The following is a 22,563-nucleotide window of genomic DNA, read 5'->3' on the forward strand; positions in this document are numbered from 1 at the left end:
AACTTACATTGCAAATCTATTTTCAACATTCACCACTTCATAAGAAAGCAGGAAATGTGTGGATATTCAGACTGGGTGACAGTTAACAATTCTTTCAATTAGACCTCTTTTATTTCCTGATTTTAAAGAAAATATTGTCTTGAATGTAGACTTTTTTTATTGGCATTTTTTCGGGGACTACTAGTCACATCCAAATACTGCAGCAGCATTCAGAAACTATGCAGAAGGTGTCATTCACTTTCTAAAAGAAATCCTACCAAGAAATTCAAACTTCCACAGCCACTAGTCTCCCATTTATCCTTTCCTTACCGAGTCAAGACCTTTTTTACCCCTCTTCCTCTGTGAACTGCAGGGTTTCATTGTGCTCCTACATGGCACCTTGCACTCAGCAAGAGGTGTAAAGATGAGATGTAAAGTCCAGATTCTCCAAGGTGGTTTGCATTCCTGGATCTTTGCTGTGTATTTGAATGAAACCATTGAATAGGGGAAGTCTTTACTATGGCAACGAAGGGTTTGTGCAGCTGCTCCTACAAAGTGATGGGGGTGGGACAGAGCTGTTCCTCATGTCAAAAACACTGCAGACAACATAAAGGTTTGTGGGGTGTGTAGGTAAGTGGCGTGGGTAGGTGAGAGCAGAGCTGGGAAATCCTTACATAAGAGTGTGTCAAATATTTTGGTAGCTGGTGATGTAATTTAAATGCCTTTTTGCCATTTGGAAACTAAACTTGCCCTGGAGTTCTGAATGTTTTCAAAATGATAGTAGTCATGAGGATTTTCATTCAGAGTATGATGGGGAAAATTAAATTCTTCCTTTGTCTAACACAATTTTGAAATTTCTCTTATGCATAGCCATAGGGCTGGATGATCTTGAATGCAAAAAAGTACACTAAATCTCTCCTTTGGACTAAATCCCAAGTACCTTAGGACATGGATGGGCATTGTTACCAAGAAATTACTCTGATTCTTTTATTCTTAAAAATTTCTGGAATATTTTGTATACTCTTGCCATGTTCTTTTAACTATTTGTTCATCATGCTACCTAAGATCCAGATTGAAATCTGCCTTCCTGGTAATACAAACTATGAGCTCAGCCAAAATTTATATGAAAAGCTTCACAAAGGTGTCTCACAAGTGAGATGATGCAATTTTTTACCTGCATAGAGCCTGCTCCATCCTATGAATCCATCCTGAAGCTGCATACATGAAACCTATGAACACTGTTTTCCCTGTTCTGTTCACCTCAGTTACATGTTTGCATGCAGCTGGGCTGCGCTGTGAACATTCTATTTAAGTCACCATGGTTTGGTTATCTTGTTTGAATGCAACAGGGCAAAGATGATTTCATGGTAATTTATCCAAAGATACAAACCCTCCTGAGAATCTAGCATGTAAGCACTTTAAAAATCCCAGTAGCCACCTATCTACATTTCTGGGCTCTTTTTAAAGAGCTATTTCTTAAAAGTCAGAGATAATTTATTTCAACTTTCCAAGTTGCATTTGAATATAAGCGGATTTGAAGGTTGGTGACATGAGAAAATTTGTAATTTTTTTTCACTTTTCTTGTGCCTTGCAAAATACTGCATGATTTCAGAGATAACAAAGTAATTGGAAAGGTACTGTCAGGCTAAATTTCGTATTTGTTTCAGAAATACAGGAAATGAAGAGCCAAAGAACTTTTCTCTAAACAAAATTGATGATTTGTTTAGTAGTTTTGCGTGCTAAAAGCTGTGGGTGATATGAGCTATAAATTAGGAATAGCTGCTGTAATTATGTGGTGGTTGTTGCATGTCTGAAGCCCAACCCTCCCCTTAACTAACCTCAGAGAAGCATTTAATATGGAAGGGAAGTTTTCTTTTGTATTGTGTGCCTTCAAACAAGCTTGCTTGTGTAACTGTGTTGGTAGGTTCACGTCATTGAACTCTTTCAACACAGAAGCAGGTTAAGTTGACTTAAGTATTACTAAAAAAATAATCCTCAAACTACCTCACCAGGGGGCTTAATTTAGTATTAATCTCATATCTGCTATTTTCAGAAAACTGTTTCTTATAAAATGAAGCAACTATAGGACTTCTATTATTATTAACAAAAATAATAGCTGATGAAGTTATCCAGCGCTCTCAGGAGACAGGTATTATTATAATATTAATAGTAATGAGTAAAAGGAGGCACAGAAAGATTAAGGCCAAACTCAGCTGTATATGAATTGCCCAAGGTCATAGAATAATCAGCTGTATGCTAAGCACAGCACAAAAACAAAACAATAACAAAACAAATCCTGAATCATAGTCAGTTGCTTATTCACAGAAGAATGATCTTCTGAAAAAGGTATTTTTCACATGATTTTCATCAGTCTTTTGAATTATATCATCATTTTGTGTCTCTTGTCAAGCAAGGCCTTCCTCTGTTGCAGTAACTATGTTTAGGAGTTCTTTATAACTCTCAAGGGAATAGTTAAGGTTTTGTCTCTGATTAATAAAAAACTTCTTTATTGATGATTTACAAAGGGGCATCATGCTTTTCAGAGAATAAAAAGTCATAATCTGAGAAGGGATCAAAAATTCTCATAATAGCTCTAAAGTTACATTGTTATTCCCTCCTGTGCTTTTTGTGCTTTGCCTCATCAGGTACTTGTTGCTAGGACAAAAATTAGGTGAAGTTTACCCTATGTCTTCATTCTGTGTTTTTTCTCCGCTTCTGTTCCTTTTTATAAAGATGACAAGGATTTTAACGTGAAAATTATTTATGATCTCTTTGATTATGTTTAGAATGAAGACAAGAGATACTTAGTATATAAAAAAGCCATTTCTGATATGCAGAAACTTTACTGCAAGCACATGCAGTCTTTCAATATGTATTTTAAGAGCCTATCCAGATAGAGATTGGTTATGTTCTTTTTTTCTCTCATCTGTGGGTTGTTGTTCTTATGATATTGATGTCTTATATGATGCCAGCCTTGATAAGAGTTTTTATTTATCAGCTATGCAGGAATCTAGCTGGGGAGAATTGTTAGGCAGTAGTAGGGACTGTGGACCCTGTACTGCTGGTTTGACATAATTTCACTGACAACAGTAGCTGTTTTAAACAAAGATATGCAGCTACTACAGTCAGCAAAATGTCTGTTTAGCTTGATGGCAGAGCACATCTCATTAGCTGTCAAGTTTTCAAATCCATTGAATATAGGATTAAAAATAGGCATTGCAAGGATCAAAAATACTGGCATTGGAAGGGTGGTCAGCTTACCAGTTGCCTGTTCAAAGCAGGTATAGCATCAAAACTAGATAAAGTTAGCCAGGGTCTTATCCAGTCAAGTTTTGAACACCCCCAATGATGCAGATTATGGGTGCTCATTCCAGCACTTGGCTGTTCACACTGTGAAGGATTTTTTCCTTAAGTTTGTCTCAAATTTCCCTTGACACAGCCTGTGAGCTGTTGACTCTTGTCCTTTCACTGTGCATCTCTGGTAACAGTCTTCTTTGCAACATATTTTTCATAAGAGAGAGATAAAAAAATGGGTTTAGATTTATTTTAGCCTTTGCTTTCTCATGGTGAATAAACATTAGACGTTTAATCCTGCATCACTGATCATATTCTGCTTCTTAGAGGTTCTTTGCCAGGCTCTCTCCAGTTTGATGTTCCTCTTGTGCCTGGGCCCAGACCTGAAGACTTTGTGAACATAGCTAAACTTCCCAATATAGTTTCTCAATTGCCAAATAGGGGGGAAATGTGACTTCTCCGGTTGTATTGGCCATGCTTTTGGTGATGTGGTCCAGTGTGTCATTAGCCTCCATCAGTGCATAGATACACTTGTCATTCATATTATCACCAGGAAAGCTAGTTCCTTTTGGCAAAGTTTTTATCTAGCAAGTCAGTCCCCAGACTGTACTTGTGTGCAGTTGCCCTGGCCCAGTTGCAGCATTGACATCTCTCATTGCTGAGCTTCATGACAGTCCTGTCAGCCTTTCCCTCTGCTTTGCTGAAATCCCTCTGAATAAAAGCCCTCCTGTCTGTGTGTTTGTCTATTCCCCCTGGTTTGAAGTCATCCCCAAATTTGCTAAGAGTCGATTCTGTCCCACTGCCCACGTTGGTGATGAAGATGTTAAATGTAATGAAGTACTGTTCCATCTCAACTGCAGGAATAGATTTTTCAAAAATATTTCAGTTCTGCAGCATTCAGCAGCAAGGAATTAATGAAGATTTTCCATGCTATGGCAGAAGCATCTATTTCTCTATTTCTTATGACTGTCTCTGGGTAAAAGCTGCTAGTCTCATAGCATATTCAGTCTGTCAGAATCCATTTCCATAAAGACAGCTGCCAGGCAAGATTCATATGGTTTCATATGACTGGCTGTTGAATGCACATCTCTACAGTCTTTGTGATTCAAAATCCGTTGATAAATCAACAAAGGTTCTTCTCTTCATTATTCTTAATCATTCCTTGTGGAATATAGTGGTAAAAGTTGCAATTGCTACTACCTGAGACATTTTGTAGAATCCTTTGTAAAATGATGGTATTTCTGTGATGTGTTCCCACATATTGTTGGGTGTTCAGTTTTCCATACATTTTGTTTTACAAGGAAAAAAAGCAACTGAGTTACAGATTTCCATGGCAACGGCTATAATTCTATTTCCTTTCTTTTGTGAAGCTGAAACAGGCAAAGGATTGTTTCATTAAATAGCAAATATGGATTCGAAAAGGCTTGAATTATATGGCATGTGGTCACATATGTACAACTTCTACTGTGTCAAGTAACTTTTACCAGCAGAAAAAAAAACACCTGGCTTTTGTCTGAAAATGAAATTAGGTGAAGAAAGGTTGCTAATTGTAGGATTTATTGGGCTGATGCAAGTATATGGAAAGATAAAGCAATCTATGAACAATTCTGTGTCTCCCATCTTTCCAAACTGAATTCCTTATTTGAAGCTACTACTACTATATTAGTAAATACACATCAGTAAGGAAGTAAAAATTTCACTGGCTTCTTTTATAAACAAAAATTTGAATTGCAATTCAGAGAATCATGTCTCTCACTACAAGTTGTTTCTGGGCCACAAAACCCCAAATACTTCCAAATATACATGATATATTTTTATTTAGAAGTGTATGCATTGCTTTTTAATGATCACATATTTCAATTTTAAAAGAAAAATGTGAAGAAATCTCTGGTGTATCTATCTATATTCGTGATCATGGTGTGATCCCTGTGTGCGAGGACACACAGTGGAAAAGAATAGTCCTTTATTTTTATTATACCAGCTTCTCAGTTGATTTTAGATCTGTAAAAAAACTCTTTAAAGGCCATGTAGCTCCTGAAGTAAATATGTAATTATTAATTAATAATAAATTAAATTAAATTAATGTGTTTACTTGTGTGTTCATATGTACAGTCATATACCTCCCTCCCCCCCCCCAAAAAAAATAAAGTATATTTCAAAGCTAAAACTTGGTAATTTACATTCATGTGCACTGCATATTTATAACTAGCCCCAGTACGTGTGATTCAAGATGCATTTCAAACGTCTAAAAGTGGCTAGTTAGAAGGAGGGAACTGTGGTTTTGGGAAGATATTGAAGAGTCATCTGAGAAGACTGTACTACATAGTAGTAATTTTAATGTATTCTACGTTTGCTATTTCTTGTTTTTAATTGAAATGTCTTTGTATGACATATAAAACTAACTTCTGAAAATGTCAGAAAGTAGAGGTCAGCCAGACTATGTGTGTTACTGAATACTGGAGTCACGCACTGATAAGCTTAATGAGAAATATTCATGAAAAGTTATTGATGATTACTGTTTCAGAAAGTATTCAGGAAATGGTCTTCCTGTCATTTTATTAAAGTTCATTGGTCAGTAATTTCTGTATCCTGAAATGAAGAAGCTTAAAGAAATGTGATTTCCACAAATATGTGTAATTGGAAACTACTGATTTGTTTTAGACAATAGAAGAAAAACTTGAGAGATCTCAGGAGGTCCAAGTAATTTGCTCTATCAGAAATAATGGAAGTCAAATAACTGTGCAGGGAACAGTGGATATAGATTGCAGCATTTTTTACAAATCCAGTTTTCAGCCCTGAATTTATTCAAGCGGGGTTCTCCCAACTGGGGACAGTCTGTGCTCATCCATATTTCACCTTTCTTGCCACATGCTAGAGAGAGGTTTTCAAGTCTGTTCTCCACCGAGAGACATTTTTCATACCATGCCTTCTACCACACCAGTTCTAAAGCAAACTTCTATGAGGTCAGAAAGGCTGTCCTTATAGTACTCTCAAGTAAAACACTGAGACTTCAAGTGTTCCAAATATCTGTTTAAGATATGTCATATCTCTTGGCAAGTAATTCCATGAAAAAAAAAATCTCATACTTTGAAGACTTTGCCAGAGCATTTCAGGTTGAGGTCAGACTCTAGTAGCTTTGTAGGAATACTCAGCAGAGCAAGGAGAGTGAAAGACAGAGGAATGAGGACAGAGGAAGGACTTGTATGTCAGCACTGATAGCAAGCCTCACTATTTTTAGCACTGGCTTTACAAACGTCATGAAAGAGCCACATCTGGAACTCCATAGCTCTCAGGCTGAATTACCCAGAAAACACGTGCTCCAAATGAAGAAGACAAGTCTTTGTTGATGGTCTCTTTCTTTGATCTCACTAACTGATGCATTTCAGTTTGTTCTTTTCCACCTCAACTGACTTATCCTTACACTCTTCAGAAGACAGATCTGGGACTTTCTCTATTCAGTAAAACTTTCTCTATAATTTTGGAAATGACAATCACAGACTGGTTGAGGATGGAAGGGACTTCTTGTCCAACCCCCCTAGCTCAAGTAGTGCCATTGAAGCTGGCTGTCCAGGACCATGTCCCAATGTCTTTTGAACAGCTGCAATGTGAGAGACTTCACAACCTTCCTGGGAAATCTGTGCCAGTGCTTATTCAACCTCACAGCAAACCTGTTTACTGATGTTCTGCGGAATCTCCTGTGTTTCAGTTTCTGCACATTGTCTCTGGTCCTGTCACTGGGCACCACTGTAAAAAGCCTTCTTTGCACACTTTGTAAAGAGGGTTTCTTTGCACTCTCCCATCAAGTATTTACGAACATTGATGAGATTAAACTTTCCCTTCTCCAGGCTGAACAACCCCAGGTCTCTCAGCCTGTCTTCATAGCAGAGGTGCTCCTTCCCACTGATTGTCTTCATGGCCTCCTCTGGACCTGCTTTAACAGGTCCGTGTCTTTTTTGTGCTGGGGCTCTTAGAGCTGGAAGCAATGCTCCATGTGAGATCTCATGAGGGAGAACAGAGGGAGAATCACTTCCTTCGACCTGCTCACTCAAGTGTAGCTGGCATTCTGGGCTGCAAGCATACATAGCTGGCTCCAATTTCATGGCAACAGAAAAGACAATCAATATCTGCAAATAACTTCTGAGCAATACTGGATTTTCTATCATGCATATATATATATATATATATATATATATATATATATACACACATATATATATATACACACGTAAATATATTTCTTTTAAAAATTAGCTCAGTTGTGTTTGTTTCCACTAAGGCCTGCAGTATAGCCAGGCTGGAAATAGTCTCAGCTCTTTCCATGTTGGCATTATCGCCCATGTTATTAGTGAATGGTTTTATGTAATGAAAAATGGATAAAGTATTTCTTATGTATAGCAAAATGGCTCAAACCTTTGAAAAACGTAAAAACCTGAGCTTCTACCCTCGCACTCATTATTATAGTTTCCAGGAAACTTCTTTCACAAAAGGAACAAACCCACAATTTTATGACGGAATATGGGTGAAAACACGCACCTTACTGACATTCAACAAATATAATCCCAACGTGCTGTAAAATGTATCTAAATTTCTTCCAACATTAATCCCTTCTGCCTTAAAACTTAGATCTATTATGAGCTTCTTTTAGAGGAAAGAAAAAAATAATAAAAAAAAAACCACAACACACTTCCACCAGAAAAAAACATAGTGTGGCAAGAAATAATATAAAAAACAATCAGCCCCTTTGAATCTCCCTTCAGAATACTTTTCTTCCACCATTATTTTATTAATAATTCATAATGTTATTCCACCACCAAAGAATAATCATCATCCCCCCTGGCACCATAAAGCAGTTTTTACTATTTAGATTTTTAAAGTTTTTGTCCATAATTGATTAAGTAACTCTCCAAAAGGTAAAAGCAAGGTTGGAATCGCTACTGAAAACCTTAATGCTAGAAATATATTATAAAGGCTGAAATTACTTTTACAGGTATCTTTTCTACAAGGTTTTTCAGAAGACTTGTGAGGTCATATATTGGTGGGGGGTTTGCAAACATTATGTATTCCTTCAGGAACAGCAAGCGAGATAAAACTGTAAAAATAAATATAAAGCAGTGCATAGCAAATAAAAAGTGTGCTGATACCTATAAATTATTATATTAATAATAGACATATTTAAGTAGTTAACACAGTCCAAGTAATATATATATATAAATGAACATAATGTGTTCTAAGCAACTTAAGTGATTGTGAAAAAAGGGCAACAGAAAATTTATAATCAAAGAGTATTAGTAACACATCACCAAGGAAAAGAATTTTCTCACTGGTATTTCATGGGACTGTATCCTACATCCAGTTTTATTAAGTATTTTCAAAGAAGGATCAAGGCTCAGTCTAGTTATTATACTTCCAGATCTTACATTTAAACAATGTGGAAGTGGATCAATGAAGAGACAGAATTCAAAATGACAAATTAGAAAATTGTTTGTAGCAGGTGAATTGATTTAAAAAGAAACATGGGCAAACCTGTGCTGATGAAGGAACAGTCTGCTTTACAGAACTGGATGAGAATTGGTTTTTGTAAAATAGATCTATGTGTCATAGCATAAAAGTTGAATCCAGGACAACAGTTGCTGCTTTTGCAAAAAAGACAAACATTATACCCTTTTTTTGGTCATTATAAGAAAATGAGAAAACTCATTTAAAAAAACCTGAAATCATTTCTCCTGCTTGTTCTCTAATTCACGTGATATCCGAGCTGATGCTACGTACTAGATTGTGTGATTCTTAAGCTCTAGTAATTTTTTACTGTGGATACCAGTGAAATGAGTCTGTGTCAGCTAATTGACACTTGTGAGGTGAAATATATATTTTTAAGCCCTCTTTCTCTTTAAGGCATAACACACAAAGTAACCTTCTTTAGATTTAGAAAGAAAAAAAAATCTAAGTGTTATTTGAATCATATTTCTAGACTACAACTCTCTTTAGTCTTCTGTGACCTAGTTGTCTTGCTATTTGTTTAAAGACACTAATGAGAATTTGAAATGAGACAGAGGGTTTTATCCATAATAAACTAACCTATTTTCAGAGCATATCTGTAAAAAGAAAACTGTTCTTATTGTAGACTAAAAAAAAAAAAAAAAAAAAACTGAATTAACTATAAATTGCTCAGTTTGTCTCCCCAAGCCAAATGTATTTTCTGTCACCTTCAGTGTTTTGACTTTTTAATGAAAAAAAAAAAAAAAAACCAGAATATTATGCTAAAAAGATCAAAGCTCAGAGCCCTAATGCAGTTAACAGGCTCCATTTTTGGAATTGTATTCATTATTGGTATCAGAGTAACAAATCTATTGAAGTCAATGGAGATGGCCTGTGGGAATTAAAAGAAAATTTACTCTTCAAGACTCTCATAAAAGAACAATAATGAAAAATATGGGAAACTTCTTGCAGTGACACATTAATAGACTTCTTTTTCTTTTTAATTCCTTTTTTAATCAAATAGACCTGTAAGAATAATAAAGTTGTCACTGGAAAAGCAAAAACTTCATAGAGCTCAATATTTTGTATATTATGGCTTTGGATATTACATCTGGATACAGGAAAGAAATGTAATGTTCACTGTATGAAAGGTATTTTATCAGACAGATTCTGGGGGAAATGGATGAAGCCTAACTACTACATGTTTCCTGTCAGATAACAAAAATGCTTCAGTGATATTTGGGTTTTTTATATTCCTATCACAAAATTCCCTGAGTTAATATGGTTTTGATGTATGCATTTCTACTTTTCACCTAAGTTCTAGTTGTGTTCACACTTTCTTCCTCATAAACTGGGAAAAAAGTCTAGGTTATGTTTTTTATTTCCTGAAGTCTCATCAAATTTGAGTAATACTGGTAGCCAAGTCAAATTTGGTATATTGGTTTTATTTTCCTCTATTAAGACCAGAACATAGAAGCAACACAGCAAAACAACCCTCAGTGAAATCAGAGAATGCTTTGGGTTGAAAGGGACCTTTAATGGCCAGGTAGTCCAACCCCCCTGCAATGAGAAGGAACATCTTCAACTAGACCAGGTTGCTCAGAGCCCAGTCCAACCTGACCTTGAATGTATCCAGAGATGAGGCATCCAAAATCTCTTTGAGCAACCAATGCCAATGTTTCACCACCCCCATCATAAAAAATTCCTTCCTCATGTCCTGTTTAAATTTACCCTATTTTAATTGAAAACTCTTACTCCTTGTCCTGTTAAAACAGGCCCTGCTAAAAAGTCTGCCCCATCTTTCTTACAGGCCCCCATAAAGTACTGAAAAGCCACAAAAAGGTGTCCCTGAAACTTTCTCCCTGAACATGTCCAGTCTGACCCCCTATTCTCTCAGTTTGTCTTCACAGGAGAGGTGTTCCAGCCCTCTGATCAGTTTTGAGTCCCACCTCTGGATGTGCTCCAGCAAATTCCTGGACATAGTACTCCAGGTGGGATGTCACCAAAGTGAAGTAGAGGAGCAGAATCATCTCAAATTCATTCCCAGAGAGAAACATTTACTTCTTCTAGGTGTCTTTGCTACCTCTGTCATGATGGACCCTTTCTGTACACTTGATGCTAATGCATCTGAGCCTGTTTTGCCAGCTCCTGAGAAAAATGTGTCAGTGTTGGAAACAACAGCTGAATATTGGCCTGTTATGTAAGAAGAAATCCAGACTCAGAGATGTTTTAATTTTCTGCATGGTAAACAGGCTTAATGAGATAGGAGAAATAATTTTTAAATACATTTTTAACTGTTGCATTTCTGTTAAACTAAGGACCATAATAAATCTGGGCAGGATAGTCTACCTGCTTTGAGAAAAGAAGAAAATTTAAAGGTTATTTACTTGATTTTCCACAGTGAAAAGTTCTCTGTTTGCATTAGCTGCTTCAAAAAAAGTGCAGAGGAGAAGCCAGTTGGTTTTTAATGAGGCATAGTAAAAAGACAAAAGGGAAGGGTATGGAGGACGAAGTGTCTGAACTTATAAATGTGTTCTCTTTCATTGGTCTGGAACACCAGAGGTCTTGAACCTGAGTGTCTAATTTTTTAACAGTTAGACAGTTTTGTAAATCTTCCCTGATTTACAAGTTGTTTTTTTGTTTTGTTTTTCTATTTTAACTTTGTTAGCTACCAGAATTTAATTTATACCTGGGGAAAAGGGATTCTGAAACAGTAGATCTCTGTACTTTAAATATTAGTTTAACTTGTAATTATTAATATAGAAAAGAGCTATCTATTAATATATGAAAATTTGTTTATATGGATATTTTTATGTGTTTTCTTAACCTTGGTTTCAAGTTTTTTTAATCTGAAACACCCACAGTGTAACATGTAAAATGTTCTCCAGAGAAAATGGGTTTCTGTCAATATATTATTCAATTTTCTTTGAACACAGGAATATTTTTACTAACAGCAGTTTGTAGAAGTAAGCATTCTGTCATTGTCAATTGCATTTGATCAACAATGTGAGTTTTATATGGATAAAAAAGAATAAAAGAAAAATTATAGCTGATGCTAGTCTACTATTCAGTAAAAATAACTTCATGGATAAATTAATGTTATCATCCTTTATATGATATACAAGGTAATAAGGTCTTCAAATCCAAAGGTTTGTGTTTCTATTTTAAAGTCTCAAATTCAAAACAAAATTGATAGTTTATTTTAAAGTTTTTTTTTTTTTCTGAGGAAGATATTGTAATAAACTAGACATTGCATTTTTTTCTCTATGGAGTCTCCAGAGACATATGGTTCATCTGGTCCTATTGCAGTTAGCATATGGTGGTAATTCTTATCCAAAAGGTGATACCAGAAATTCCTTAGATAGAGAATCTGAAGAAACAAAGTATTGTGAATGCTTGCAGTGCAGTCTTCTGCACTAGAGCAATTCTTACCTTATTTTATAATGAGAACAAATTTTTTTTTTTATTCTCCTAGATCTCTAATGTGTGCAAATAAAGTTCTTCTGCATCACTATTGGTCAGATCAGGTAGGAGCTAATCACCTCAGATCAGGAGTGATAAAACATTTAACCATGTATTCCATTCAGACCGTGGATTTAGCTTTGAGATAATAAACTGCAATCAAAGTGGTTCTACTTTCTGGAATTATTTATTTCAGAATGCATACTAAGAAAAGATTTTGCCTTCTATTTACCTTTAGAGTCAATAAATTATGAATAAATCATTGGTAAGTTAAAGTTAGATGATTTTATGTAATTTTCTTCTTTGGCAAAATTACCCTTGTTACACATGCTATATGAACCTGGTAAAATAATATAGAGGGTTTCTTACTGTCCTGATCTCTACAATAAAGGAAATTCTGCATATCAATAAATTTTTAACTCCCAAGTCTCCCTAAAATTGGAATTCTTGTGATAATGCTTTCAAACTTCTTTTTTAATGAACTGAATGCTTCTGCAAGCTCTTTAATTCATATCAAATAGCTTCTAGTGATGATCTGCACCACTGACAAGTGAAATGTAATACTTGGCTGTAAATGAGCAAAAAAGACATTAGCTGTAGACTGGGAGTTATTTTGATGGCAATTCTCAAGAAAACAACAACAGAAGTAATTACAGCAGGTTGATCTGAAGCAAAGTATATTCTATGCATTAGTTTGTGTTAATACTCAAAATTTAAATATTTTAGATATTTGGGTGGATACTGTCTCTAAATGTATTTATTCTGGGGAGAGGAAGACATTTAAATTATAGATTTAAATATGAGTTTGTACAGTTAAAAAGGGCTTTTTTAAATTTGGCACTATGATTCTCAATGAGGAATCTCTAAGAACTAATGACTAAACCTGCAGTAAATGATCCAAATCTTTAATACCTTCTGCTCTATAGCTGGACTCTCTGCAAATGAGTTTCTAGGCACACCCTCTCAGAGTACCATCCTGTTACCTCCCCTGAAACTAAGAGGTCTTTCATTCTAAATATTCAGACATAATTGATCCTTCAGTATTGATCTTTTCAGACATCCTCTGAGAAAATTATGCTTGTAATGTTATGGTGATTTGTTAGATCCCAAAAATTATTGATCACATTTTATATTCTGTAAAGCCAGAGATACAAAATATTTGCAGGTGCATTCTCTTTTCTTCTAGACACAGAAAGCATAACAGGAATATCCAAACAGGTTGCCAGAATGCACAATCCATCTTTCTTTTTTCTCTGTAGTGTTGTCTTGTCTTTCACTCACATCAATAGTTTGTTGGGAGACAGAGGTCTCTTTAATAAATTTGACATTCCTCCTGTCAGGTTTCTGTGCTGTAGCTCTTGGTCACGGGGACATTTACCATGCAATTCACAATTTCAGTCACATAAAGTCCCCCAGAACAAGAAAATCTGTTCTTGAAGGTAGAGCCTGCTACTGGTGATGAGATGCCTCCCCATTGCTAATTCTCTGCTGGTTGTCTCAGATTCTCTCTTAGCATCTTTCTGGGTATTCAATCCAATATGCAGGCTAAATGACCAAAAGGAAATGTGATTGCAGAGGGGTTTTAGAATTCAGGCATATGTTAATCCATCATTATCATAAAGCAGTATATAACAAAACCCTGACAGCAAGAAGAATAGCTGTAGATAAATAGGCACATATTCTGATGTCCTAATATTAACCTCTGCTAATGAACCTATAGACATAGATACACTTTTGCATTTTTTCATGAGCTGTGCTGATGCTTGTAATACAGTTTAAATGGTAGTGTAAAATCTGTGGTAATTCAGAAAATGGTATGTTCATGACAACATAGATTCAATTTACAGTTTTGACATTATTTATCAAGTATGCTTATGTGTGACCTTCCATTTATGTTTGCTTTGGTTTTTAGCTCCAGACCAGTCTGTCTGAACCAATGACTTTATCCAAGTCGATCTCACTTCCTCGTAGTGCATATTGGCATCACATCACCCGGCAGAACAGCGTTGGAGAAATCTACAGTTTACAAGGCAAGTTGCTTATAATGCCATATCCATTAGCTTCTTTCCATTTCACCAGAATTCATGCAAATTGCTTTTTATTTGCACTGGTTATTTTCTCTCCATTTCATTTTATCAATTGTCAGGATCCTCAGCAGGATTTCCAAATTTACATAAAACAGGTTTCTTTTAGTCATTTTGTAAACAAATGGTGAAAACTATTTCTAGAATCACCACATAAAGCTGGATAGATAATGTGGCTCGATGTAGCCTCTCAGTAGCTAATGAATGTCAGGTTGTTTTAGTATTTTCTACCAATAAGATGGGGTAAGTATTTGGGCAACCTCAGGGTGCCTAATTAAATCTACATAAAGTGGCTATATGAGTTGCAAGATTAAAACAGAGTAATTCTAGGAAGAAGAGCTATTCTTGGTAAATTTGCTTGGCAAATCATATATGTGAACTGTTGACTCAACTAACTTACAGACCTTCAACAAATCATCTTCTGTCTATGGTTTTCTTTCATATGTTTAGATTTGCTTAAGCCTTTAAATGCTATAATTACCATAACTTGATGATGATGATTCACTGCTCTTAAGCTGAAATTGATTTGTATCTTTTAGGAAAATGAAATTATTGTTACATTTAAAATGTAGACCTTTTAAAAATAGCCTTTTGTAAACATAGCGCTTTGTATTATTTCTAAAAGCCTTAAGGATTTTGTTTTAGTTCTCTCTTAATAATCTGTTTGCATAAACAATTTACATTTAGATAGGAGGTTAGAAACTGCTTACAAACAAGAGTACCCAATGCAAGGAGACAGTACATATTTTCATTAAAATGCATGGAATCCAGTATATAGATGAAGGACATTAAATGCTTTGTTTTGTGAATTATCACATAAATTAAAATCAGCAGGTGAAATGTGCATTCAGTGGGTGAGTCATTAAAGGGTACAAGCGTTTGTTTCCCAACATTCTCCATAGAGCAAAGTTAATTTTTAATCATGGTTATAGTCTTACATTTAAATAACAGTAATGGAAAAAAGAAAATAATCTTCCAGAAGCTGTTTGTGAGAAAAGTTATACTTGTACATCACCCTACAAATACTCATCATATCACTGATATTTTTTCATGGACACAATAAGAATTGAAAAAAGAATTTTATTTGTAGAGATGTTAGTTTTTCTTCTTCTTGTGTTCTTGATGTGTCTTTTCTTCATCAGCAAGATAGTTAATGTATTATATTCACTTCCAGCAATCTTTTCTTCCTTATAAATGGCCTTCAAAATAAAGGAAAGTAAAACATTAAGTATAAAGTCATAATTAAAATACCTATGCCACCTAGCTGTGCAGGATTCAAAATACTGGAAGTGTATTATTAAAAATGTAAGAATTTTTCTTTCTGGAAATATGCAGATTTTATTTCCACTGAAAGGTGAGGATAATAAATATTTCAGAACTTAAGGTTTTCATTTTTCCTACATGTACTATGATGACTGAAGCCTGAGAAAATATAGCTGATTTCAGGAGAGACTGATTCAGTCTTACCAGTGGGCAAGGGCGTGCATCCAGAAGACTCTGGTTGAAAACTTTTCCATGCAAGACTACCATTCACTATCTGTAATGAAAATCTCTTTGAACCTTCTGCTGCAATTACTAATTAAAAACAATTAATTTGTACAGAAAGTGAAGTGGGTGCAAAGCACACCTTTTCCTCCTAATACCTTGTCATACTGACAGCCTTTGCACTGCAGGGTTGTCAAAGCATCAGCCCACAGATGCTCCATAGATGTGGGTGGAAGGTGGGTAGCAAGGAAGCAGATTGTAAGCATCACTGCAGCCCTCACCTCAGCAGAGCAGCCAGCTGAGAGGAGCTGCTGCAGAGGGAAGAATCACCTTCTGCTGCCATAATCTCCTCTGAGCTTCAAAAGGTGCATTGCGCTTTCGGAGAGGAGACGTTTTCTTCAGAGAACGGGACATTGAATTTAGCTCTGCACTTCATGGGCATTTACAACAAAGCTTTGAACATTCAGTAAACAAATTTGAAAATTCCCCACATATTTCCAAATATCTCACAAACTCCAATGTGAAATAAACAGAGTGGTGTCTACCTGTATTCAGGTGACTGTCAATATCAGTAGTAGTAGCTGAGCTCACTGCTAAGTACAAGTGTTTCCACAGTGGCAATTATTTCAAACTTGCAGTCTGAAGTGACTAGAATTTAATTAATAACAGCTGGTCATGTATAAGGAGAAATTAATATGTGTTCATACTACCTTAGATAAATTGGCTCTTTGGGAGTTATTTAGCAGTCAAATTTAACTTAATTAGTAGTGTGTGTTGATCTGATAATGAATATGCTATCGAGTAAGAAGGTAGTGGGTTTTGTGATTTTTGTTTTTTTAAAAACTACATTTCAGATGAAAAAAGGCCCTTCAGTAAATGAGTGTTGGGTCTATTATGCTCCATTAGCCCATGAAAATACTTACATGTAAAGACCTGTAGAGATTAATGCATGGAATAATAGAGCTAAAGTAACACAAATTGCACAAAATATCCTAAAATGAGATGGGTTTGTTTCTTTCGATAATCCAAATATTGCCCTTAATTACAGTTTGGAAATTGAACAGTGTCCTTAAATATTTTTTATCAAAGAATAATTTAAATAACAGAGGAAAAAGAGCTCTACACCATTTTTGTGCATATATAAGTATGACATACATGAATTGTATGTTTTCATAAATAATTGATGGCTCTAAAAAAAATTTGAGCCCAACAGAAGATAAACATTCACTGATATGTTATGCTATCATAAAACAAGATCTAAAAATTGATAAAGATGAGAAGCCAAGAGTAAGCTTATTAACCGAAATCATGATTAAGAAGGAAACAATATAACAGCCATATAAGCATGTAAAAAAATACCCTGCATGTTTCACTAATTCAGTGTTTAATGTTTATACCTACCATAAAATTTAGCACTGTTACACAGGATATTAAAAATTGACCGACAAACATGAGTTTTTATGCAACAAAAGATATTAAGGAGAATTCATATTTTTGTGGGGTTTTTTTTTTTCGTTTTGTTTTTTTTTTTTTTAATTTAGGGCTTTAAATTTGCTTAAAATGAAAAAAAAAATTGCAGACTGAATTTTAAGCTATCTGAAGACCTCTAGTTCTTGCCCTTTAGAGTTTGGATGATACAAATGTTAAACATAGTCAGTTTATGTATTATTATATGAATAAGGCCAAATAGAATTTTGGTATTGAAACATTAATTAGCTTTTTGTATTGCAGTTATTGAAATCCCTGGGGAAATTATGTTCAGAAAATCTAATTACAGCCTGGCCTTTCTCCAACAAATTCAAAATTAAGAAACGCTTTCAGTCACTCCTGTTGTGTTTGATCTGGTTTGTCCTCATTTTTTGGACTTGGGTTTTGCTATCCATACTCAAAGTAATGAACACTTACCCACAAAGGCAATTTTACTCATTCTATGAGAGTACTTATATGAAGGAGCATATATTTGTATAAGAATTATGCCAGTAACATCTTATGTGTTTCTTCTAAAAAGAAGAACACGAAAGGGTTTTTTTTCCCACAGTATTGCTTATCACAAATTGCTTGTAATGAATTTTATTTGCTCCATCACAAATTATTAGCACAGTTTGTTGTAAACCCATATCAAAGTAATTAAGTTACATGGAAAAATACTAAGAAGCCTGCTAAGAGTCATATTTTTAAACTTAGTGAAGAATTTTGAGAAATAAAACTATCATCTTTGATGAAATAGGACTTCAACTTGTAAGCACATGCCAAAACCATAAGCAGACAGAAATAAAAAATAGCCCCAGTGAAGTCTGAAGGAATTTTGCTGGTGACATACAATTACCTTTTGTATGTCACGATAAAGATGCAAGAAACATAAGGCTGGTTTTGCAAACCTTAATGGACGGAAGCCATGGCTTCTCTGTGGTCTTGGTAAGCAAGCCTGCAATGCACATTGTCTTTTGGTCTTGTTAGGTGACAACTCACCCTTTTTTTCTTTTTTTTTTTTTTTTTTTTTAATATATTTTAAGCAGGATAACATGTAGTGTTAATCTGGTCAGCTAAAAGGTGTTGTGCATAAAAGGGAGACAAAGTCACATACGAAAAACCTATCTACACAGTTTTCCAGACTTTTCAAAGTAGAAACTCTGATATGTCACTAAAAAAATCAGAGAATATTCAAGTTGCTAAATATTTAGAGGGGTTTGAATCATCCTGTTCAACCTTCCTTAAGCTAATCCTGCAGGAAATTCTGATGTAGGCTTCTGTAGCTTTCTGCAAATTAAAGTATGTAAAATGAATGGGAGAGCATTCGTCATTTTGGCATTTCCACTGTTTGTTCATATGCCCAGCAATAGAGTATGGAATCCATTTCCCCATCTAATCTTGGTGCCTGAACAATGTGAATAACACAAAATGTTAGAATATATCTGTTATATAAACCTGATCGCTCAGTAATTTTTCAGTAAGTGTCTACCAGTGGCTAAAGCTGAAATGCTTTATACCCTTCCACATTCCCATTTCCTTTGCTGAATCGCATCAAGACCTTCACATTAGTAAATGAAGCCTATAAAATTTGAGATATGAATAAAGGACACCTGGAATAAGATATTTACTGAGTAGAAACTGCATAAGAGCTACATTATTTGAAATTACTGTATTACATGTCTTCTCAAGTCTTATGCAGTGGATTTGATCCTTTCCTTCTGAGCTTTGAATTTCTGCGCTAAGTAGTGCATTACCAGACGGATTTTAAAATGGCATATTGGAAGTGGGATGTGTCTTACCCAGAAACCAATAAAGAACTTCATTTGCTCAACAGTGATTGCTGCCTCTAACCAAGAGCATTACTGACAATCTCTGAAGAGTATCTTGACATATTCCCATTCATTCTGATAAATCATTGCTGAGTTAAGAGGTTGTTTCAATTATGGGCCATGAAAAATAGAGGAAGGTGGGAAGCCAAATACAATTAATAAAGCATATTTCGCTGTCAAATTCAGACCTCCTGGTTTCATTTAAGCCCAGTACTTTGGTGCCCTTTCTCTCAGGAGATGGTCTTTCAGTGAGATCACTTGTCAATGGGGTTATTCTGTGTCAGACCAGACAGCACGGAAGTCACGGTACCCTCGACTTAAAACTGAAAGCCCAAATGGTATAAGGAGAGCAATTAAATATTGGCTGATTGCCTCCCCTCCCCTCCAAAAGCCAACAAATGTAAGTTCTTCAGTGCAAACTACACAGATTCTTAGCTATAAATCTCTTCTTATGTCTTGGCTTAATGACTTCATAAGTATGTGATGACAATAGCTTCTCACTCACTATTAGCGTGAGAAGCAAATGAAGCTATGCCCCCAGCTTAACGTAAGTGACACCAGGAATCTTTACTCTGACTTTGCCTGAGACTCATTACAGTTATGCTACAGTCATTTGATCTCTCTGCTATATTGTAAGATTCAAGGATTGCAGTGTGTCATGAGAGCTGCAGTGCAATGAAAGAATGTGTGCACTGGGAGAATTGGCATAACCAGCTCCATGGATGTTTTCAGCTGGTACTGGGCTGTCGGAAGAAGAAAGGTTTACACCATTAGATCAAAGAGAAAATTTAAATACTTGTTAAAGATCAATTTTCTGAAAATTGCTTTTTTCTATTACATTGTTTCACCAATAAATCTGGACTGCTTTAGCTATGACTATCTGATTTTGTGTTAAGTATGTTATCATGGTTAGAATCCAAGAGATTGTCAGTTTATTTTTGTAATTTCAAACAAGTTGAAATACTTTTGTGCTGACAAATCACTCAAATTATTATTCAGAATCATGGATGATTAAACCCCCTTTAAGACAACTTGGAGTGAGGGTAAGCCTGCACACTTGTGGAAAAAATACCTTGGAAAAAGGATGTGTTTTCTTTAGTATTTCTTTGCAGGAACAGTTCATGCTTATTTTTATTTCATTTTTACAAAAAGCAAAAGAATTATTGAAATTGACACTTCAAATAGAAAATGTTCATAAAATGTTTTATAAAGCAGAAACAATGTAAACTTGAAAATAGGCTGTGTGACAGGAAGAATGGGGGAATGTTAATAATACCAGCTTTGCCAGCTGCATCAAGGAAAGAATCCAGGCCCAAGGATGTCAAGTGCAATTGATTGTGTCCTACTTTCATTGGAAAAAAGATCCTCCCTTCATGTTCTAAACTTTATGACATAAAATAGGATGCTACAAATATATAATTAAGGGCTGGTTTAAATTGACATAACACTGATCTAACCAAACTCTTGTTTGGTTGTTATGAAGTTTAAATATATATATTTTTATGGAAGGGGCATCATATGATCTCAAATACATTAACCTTAAGTTTCTGTAAAATTTTCTTTCACATGTATCTCATCTTGCTTACGAACAAAAAAATTGTGGTGACATTTGTGGCACATGGCATATGGTCTGTTGCTAGTAAAGACCTATTTATTTTCTTGGTAAGGCAAATTTAAGTAAGAATGCCCTACTCAGTATGTTCAGTTTAATCAAGCCATAAGAATATGTTCCTTATAACTCTACAGTGCATTTCAGCTGTGAAGAACTGATTAAAAATCATATTATTATTCAGTCGAGACAAGAAAAAATGTTCAAAAATCTTAGAATGTCTTTCATTTTCTATTTGTTATAAAAAGCCTTTTCATCTTGGTGAATTTTTATATCCTGCCAACTTTTTATTTGATCAAAATGATACATTGTAAGAAACTAAGATAAATTTCACAGAAGTAAGAAGTATGAATAACAAAGGAAAATGTCCTGCCAATGCAGAGTTAGCAAGATTCCACCTAAGTAAAAGTTTATCTTTTCAAAAACTGAAGTCTGCAGCTCCTTGCAGTTCTCTGTTTAAATACTAGAAGCAAGCTGGCTGGTTAGCTGTTGGATACTTGTTTATCCTTCAAAATTCTTTGAAGTTTCCTTTTGGGGAATGATTTTAATGAAAGGTTCATTTCCCTGAGTTTAAGAACAAATGAAATATTATGTTATAAAGCTACATGGAAGAAAAAAAAATACCACACCAGATTTGGAGAGAGATAAGAGGTAGAGGACTTGGTAGAAACCAGAGTTGCATACTCTGGAATTTACATGATAAACATCAAAACAGAGTGAAGATAAAATTATAAGATTCCTACTACTCTTTAATGACTCGATTATTTATGTTATTCTTGGTAGGTCAAGGTTACATGCATGGGGACAGTGCTATGGTTGTTTTCTCTGAGCTGATTGTAGTGAGTTTGACATAGCATGACTAGTGTGGTTGTGTTCCCAGCAGTGTCCTGTCTCCTCCCGTGTGCTCAGCCCAGCACAAGAAAATGAAGGGAACCAGCAGCCTGTGGTGATGAGGCACAGCTTGCTGCCCTGCGCCTGAGAGACTGTTCTACCCTGGCTGTGTTGATTAAGAGGCTAAGGATGCATTGTCTATCTGGCACTTGTCTTCCTTGTGCTTTCATTCTCAGTCAGGATAGAAAGCAATGTCTTGTCCTACTCATCTCTGTCCCTGGGGATAGGTAATAAGTTTCTTTTTTTCCTCTCCAAACTCTGTTGAGCCTAATTCAGCCACTGAAGCATTTTCCAAAGCTGCTTGATATGAGCTGAATTGGTGCCACTTGCTTGTAGTCACTACTATCATGCACTCAGGGTAAAGCATCTACTTTATCACTTGAATATTTAGCTGATAATTGTGCAAAGCTGTGTTTTCAACCTGAAAAAGACACATGGCTAGTTACTTACAGTTATACCACGTTTTATCATTCCTGAATTAAACGTAATTACAATAGGAGTTTTATCGGCTTTTTGGTTCCAGCTTCCAAGAAAAATTCTCTTCTCCTGGCTTGCAACACTGCTCATTGTTTTTGCATTTCACTAATTAAGCATTTAAACAAACGGCCTTATTCTTTTATCTACTGAAATTCTGTAAAGTTGTCATTACTGGATATGGACCTTTTCCATGGAAGTTAATGAAAACTGCATGAAGCAAGTTTTCATTTTTACCTCATTTTGCCACTTTTCTCCACATCTGTATAAATAGATAACAAAACTTTTTCTTCCTAAATACTTATACATACATGCCAGAGTAGCACCTATGTCTCCATACACTTGCCTGCCTTTTTGCTAAATAGGAATTAGTTTTGGTTTTTTTATTAAGTTTTATGTTTTCTGTATGCTGTGTTATGGTTTCTAATGGGAGATTGTCAGATTTCCTAGTTTCTTGATCGTGGACTGATGGCATCAAGCCAGGAATGCAGGTATCCAAATGTGCTTTCTA

General features: G+C 35.3%; 1 protein-coding gene across 3 annotated transcripts in view; it reads left to right on the forward strand.

Moving 5' to 3' along the window:
• The window catches only part of DOK6 (docking protein 6), a 249,157-nt gene that overhangs the window by 188,980 nt on the left and 37,614 nt on the right, over positions 1-22,563 (forward strand). For 2 of the 3 annotated variants that reach the window (XM_068193315.1, XM_068193326.1), the window contains exon 7: positions 14,123-14,440. In XM_068193315.1, the coding sequence (XP_068049416.1) occupies positions 14,123-14,425 (303 nt within the window). In that variant the 3' untranslated portion in view covers positions 14,426-14,440. Of the gene's footprint in view, positions 1-14,122; positions 14,441-22,563 lie in introns of those variants that run through there. The other variant, XM_068193335.1, reaches the window with a different exon arrangement.

This window comes from Anomalospiza imberbis, chromosome 1 (assembly GCF_031753505.1).
Source record: "Anomalospiza imberbis isolate Cuckoo-Finch-1a 21T00152 chromosome 1, ASM3175350v1, whole genome shotgun sequence".
In the NCBI taxonomy this organism is placed as follows: domain Eukaryota; kingdom Metazoa; phylum Chordata; class Aves; order Passeriformes; family Viduidae; genus Anomalospiza; species Anomalospiza imberbis.